Here is a 4,712-nt window from a genome sequence, read left to right on the forward strand (position 1 = left end):
GTATCTGTGTCTGCATGTGTCTCTGTCTGTATATGTGTAGGTGTGTGTGTGCATGTATGAGTGTGTCTGTGTCTTTGCATACATCTCTGTGTCTACGTGTGTAGGTGTGTGTGCATGTATGAGTGTGCCTATGTCTGCATATATGTGTGCGTCTCTGTGTGGGCATCTCTGTCTGTGTCTTGTGTGTGTAGGTGTGTGTCTGCGTGTGTGCATGTATGAGCGTCTATATTTGTGTATGTGTCTGTGTATCTGTGTTTGCATGCATCTGTGTGTATGTGAGTGTCTTTGCATGTGTCTGTGTATCTGTCTGTGTGTCTTGTGTGTGTGTCTTTTTTGTGTATGTGTGTCTGTGTCTGTATGTGTCTGTGATTACATAAGTGCATGTGTGTGTGTGTATGAGAGTTGGCACTCAGTGTAACCCTCCCCTAAGTCCCAGCCCAACCACAGGGACCCCCAGCTTCCCACCCCTGCCCCCAGCAAGTGCTACCAGGAACCCACCCCCTTCGCTCCAAGCACTCCAACCCACACACTGCCGCCTGGCCTGGTGGAGCTGTGCCTGCCCCGGGGCTGGGGCCGGGGTGCAGTTGGGGCTGCCCCGGCAGCTCTGACGGGTGCTTCCCCGGCAGATACATGAAGTACCTGTACCCCTACGAATGTGAGAAGCGGGGGCTGAGCAACCCCAACGAGCTGCAGGCCGCCATTGACAGCAACCGGCGAGAGGGCCGGCGGCAGAGCTTTGGCGGCTCCCTCTTCACCTACTCGCCCAGCGGCACCCACAGCATGCTGTCCTCCCCCAAGCTGTCAGTGCCTGCCCTGGGGCTGGCCAGCGCAACCAACGGCAGCCCCATCACCCCGGTGCAGAAGATCAAGAAAGGTAACGTTGCTCCTGGTCTTTCCCCAGGCCCGGGCAGTGTCTGCAGCAGCCAGGCAGGCCCTGCGAACACCCCCGACATCTCCAAGGGATGGGCTTCATGTTGCCTTTCCTGGGGCTTGTCAGGCAGGTGCTCCATAGAGCCGCGCCCTACTGCGCTCACAGCCCGGCTGGAAATGAAACCCAAGGGCTGCGCCTCCTGCAGGACTTCTTGCTTTAACCACTGTACCACACATCGCCACCCCAGCTTGGGCTAACCTAGGACCCAGGTGTCCCAGCATCCAGGCCTGAATGCATTGGATGCCCAACTCTTTATGCAGCCTCCCTTTATGTCAGCATCTCAAAGTGATTTAGGACCCAGGGGTTGGCAACGGGGGAGGTTCTGGAATTGGAGAAACTGAGGCAGAGAGGTTTGTCTCATGCTGTGCAGCAAAGCACCTGGGAGCAGGTTGAGATCAGGGTGGGAATCTGCATCTTCAGATCTCACTCCCCACCTCCTGCAGCTGAGCGTGGGATCCAGGCTGAGGCCCAGCCCACCCCCCAAGGTGCAAGTGCTAGACCCCAGTCCCGTGCCTGGGGTGTAAAAGTTTAGGACACCAGGTTGCAGAGACCTGGCAACACTCGGCACATGCTGCAGCCTGGAGCAGCCCTCACCGGGCTCCCACGCTCTGTCCCCGTTGCAGAGGAGGACACCCCCATCCCCATCTCCGTGCCCAGCCGCCTCCCTGTGTCCCTGGCCGGTCACCCCGTGGTAGCAGCGCAGGCCGCAGCCGTGCAGGCCGCTGCAGCTCAGGCTGCTGTGGCCGCTCAAGCCGCCGCCCTGGAGCAGCTGCGAGAGAAACTGGAGTCTGGGGAGCCCCCCGAGAAGAAGATGGCGCTGGTGACGGACGAACAGCAGCGGCTGATGCAGCGCGCCCTGCAGCAGAACCTCCTGGCCATGACGGCTCAGCTGCCCATGAGCATCCGCATCAACAGCCAGGGCACCCGCTCGCCAGGTGGGTCCGGCGGGGGCAGCACAAGGGGTTGGGGGCACCCAGGCTAACACTGTACGTCTGCATGGGGAGCTGAACCCAGGCCTCTAAATCGGTGATACCTGAGTCTCTGCTGGCGGCCCAAGCACATCAGCCCTGGGGGCCTAATCCTCCCAAGCAGAGGGTGGAGCATCACGCAGGGCAGGGGGTCACACTGGGAGCTGCCCGGGGCCTGTTCAGCCCATGCCAGGGCTCTTTCTCCATCACCCCCTGCTCCAAACCCACCCGGCGCAATGACATCGGTCTCCTTCGCCTCAGTGCTGCCTGCCCCGTACAGCCGAGCAGGCTCTTAAAGCCCCGTGTCTGTAAGCGTCTGGGGGCCGTATCATCCAGCCCAGTGAGCAGAGCGGAGAAAGGGGTGGTCGGCATAATGGGCCCAGGTGACTTGTTCTTCATCCTCTTCATCCCCTGATGTGTCCCATAGCAGAAAACCGGCAGGATTCCAGCCTGAATCTGGGCAGCAACGGCACCAACAGCATCAGCATGTCGGTGGAGATCAATGGCATTGTCTACACAGGTAAGGGGGTCTGTGTGAGTGCGGGACCCGCAGCTCTGCAGCCACTTCCTGCCCCAAAACCCGATGCTACAAGGCACCCAGAGGTGGGGGTGCCTTGGGTGACCTGCCCTTGGGACATAACGTCACGGTCCTACGGCTGGGGCGGCTGCATGCATTGTGTGGATCAGAGCAGGTTCTGGACTCGGCATCTGCCCAGACTCAGCCTTCCCCAGCCCTTTTGATCTGGGGACCCGGGCAGCAAGGACTGATCTCCAGGCAGTGCCCCGAGGTGGCTGCCCTGGGGGTCACAGGCTGCTGCAGCTGGAGGCTGAGAGCAGGGCCCCGTGGTGCCAAGAGCCCGGGCACAGAGTCCTTCCCCAGCGCACCTCCATGCGGACCAGAAGGAGAAACTGAGGCACAGGGCAGAGCAGGGGATGGGACCCAGGCCTCCTGTACCCATGCACCAAACACTTGCTTTGCTGCAATTCGTGCAGGCTCTGGAGCAGCCTAGCAATTCCCTAAGGGGAGAACAACTCGAGGCAGCTCCAGCAGAGACAAGGGCCTCCGGGAGAGACGTCTCCTCCTCGCTGCTGGGGGGCATCCAGGCTTCCTGACCACCCCACCCCTCTACTCTGTGCTCTCTCCCCAGGTGTGCTGTTCGCCCAGCCCCCCGGCCCTTCGTCCTCCTCGCTGCCTCCCTCCACCTACAACAAAGGCAACACCAGCACCAGCCGCAGCAGCAGCGGAGCAGGCAGCGCCCCTCCGGCAGCTCCCCCGGCGGGTTTGTCAGCCCCTCCGACCTCGACCTCCAATAACTCTTCGCCTTAGCCACCCCCTTCCTCCCCCCCACCCCGCGGCAGCGCCTCATCTCGCCAAAACCCTAATAAAACCCAGCCGTACAGAGTGCTCCGATCACAGCTAACGCCAAAAAAAAAAAAAAAAAAAAAAAACCCAAGAGCCGCTTGCCTCTGGCTTTCCAGGGCAGGGGCTGTTCACTCTCAGCCCCCAGAGGGTTTGGGATGAAAATGAGCAAAAAGAAAAAAAAAGCTTTAATTTTGGGGAAGGGGAGGGGGGTCATTGAGAAGCCGCCTGGGTCCCAAGCCGGCGGCTTGTGACGCAATGCATTGTAATCCCAGAACCGATTACCTCACACACCCGCCACATTGCACTGGACAGGAATGAACATTATTCCTATTTCGACTCGTCGAGGGTGGCCCTTGATTTGACCCCGGGACCCCTCCAGCCTGAGGCAGAGCCCTGCGATTTTTTTTTCATGGAACCCCCCCCGCTTTCCCCCCTTCCATCCTTTCTTTTTTATTTTTAATTTTATTTTATTCAGGTCGGGGGGTGCAGGAAGGCCTCGGGAAACTGGGGTGACGTTTGATTCCTTTATTTTATGAGCGATGTTTGTTTGAGAGACGTGGAGTTTGACGGGGGGGGCGGGTGGCGTTTGATCACATTGTTGCTCTTGTAAATAGCTTCTATTTTATTTGCTAAGAGAATCGAACCTTAACACACAGAATTATATATATTCACGTTCGTTCAGGGAGACAGAACTCGGGAAAACTTGTAACCCCTTTTGCCCCCCCCCCACTGCCTTCTTGTTGCTGTCGCCCCCCGCCCGTTCTGGTCCGTGCTCCCCTCTTTCCAACGCTGCTGACACCCAGGGGCTTCTGCAAGCCGGGCCGTTGGCAGCGCATGAGCTCAGGTGTTTGTAGGCAGGGGGGTGGGATGCGGGGGGGAGTCGGGTTTGGAAGTCACGGAGAGACGCGGGGGGGCAGATCTGTGTTTCTTAGGAGCCTCGTTTCTAGCACTGCCTCGCTTCGGGTGGGGGGGATTCTGCGTTCCTAGTACCTGCTTGTTTCAGGGATAAAAGTGAAAGGGGGGTCGGGGTCCCCCTCTGCTGCTAAACCCGCTCCGCTTATGCTGGTCCCCTCCGCCTGGGGATCCCTAGGAGGTGTGCGGCCCCGATCCGGCAAACGGTGTCGCTGTGCACTTGTTTGGAGGCCAGAGGTGGGGGCTTCAGAGATTCAGAGCTTAGCGCGTGACTGTCCGTCGTCTTGGCTAAGCACAATCGGCGAGGCCCCGAGGCAGCCAGACGCACAGTTGAGGCCCGCGGGTGTTTGCAAATGCGTTGGGGTTCAGGTTGAAGCAGCGTGTCGGTTTGGGGCAAGGGGTAGCAGGGAGGTATTGCCCGCGAGTTAGAAGCCGAAGCCTGGCCATAGCCATGCCCCCCCTTTGCCTTCACAGTGCCATGATCCCAGCCCAGCGCCTGCAGTTCCAGCCCCGTCCCCCTGATCTGCGCCCCCCCCCC

General features: G+C 59.6%; 1 protein-coding gene across 5 annotated transcripts in view; it reads left to right on the forward strand.

Moving 5' to 3' along the window:
- ARID3A (AT-rich interaction domain 3A) overlaps positions 1-3,434 on the forward strand; it is a 69,420-nt gene extending 65,986 nt beyond the window's left edge. For 4 of the 5 annotated variants that reach the window (XM_019513524.1, XM_019513522.1, XM_019513521.1 and 1 more), the window contains exons 6-9: positions 627-874; positions 1,555-1,866; positions 2,327-2,419; positions 3,048-3,434. In XM_019513524.1, coding sequence (XP_019369069.1) covers positions 627-874; positions 1,555-1,866; positions 2,327-2,419; positions 3,048-3,226 — 832 coding nt within the window. In that variant the 3' untranslated portion in view covers positions 3,227-3,434. The remainder of the gene's footprint in view (positions 1-626; positions 875-1,554; positions 1,867-2,326; positions 2,420-3,047) is intronic. The other variant, XM_019513525.1, reaches the window with a different exon arrangement.
- The last annotated feature ends 1,278 nt before the right edge of the window (positions 3,435-4,712 follow it).

Source organism: Gavialis gangeticus, unplaced genomic scaffold (genome assembly GCF_001723915.1).
Source record: "Gavialis gangeticus isolate Ggan-Ray unplaced genomic scaffold, GavGan_comp1, whole genome shotgun sequence".
NCBI classification, from domain to species: domain Eukaryota; kingdom Metazoa; phylum Chordata; order Crocodylia; family Gavialidae; genus Gavialis; species Gavialis gangeticus.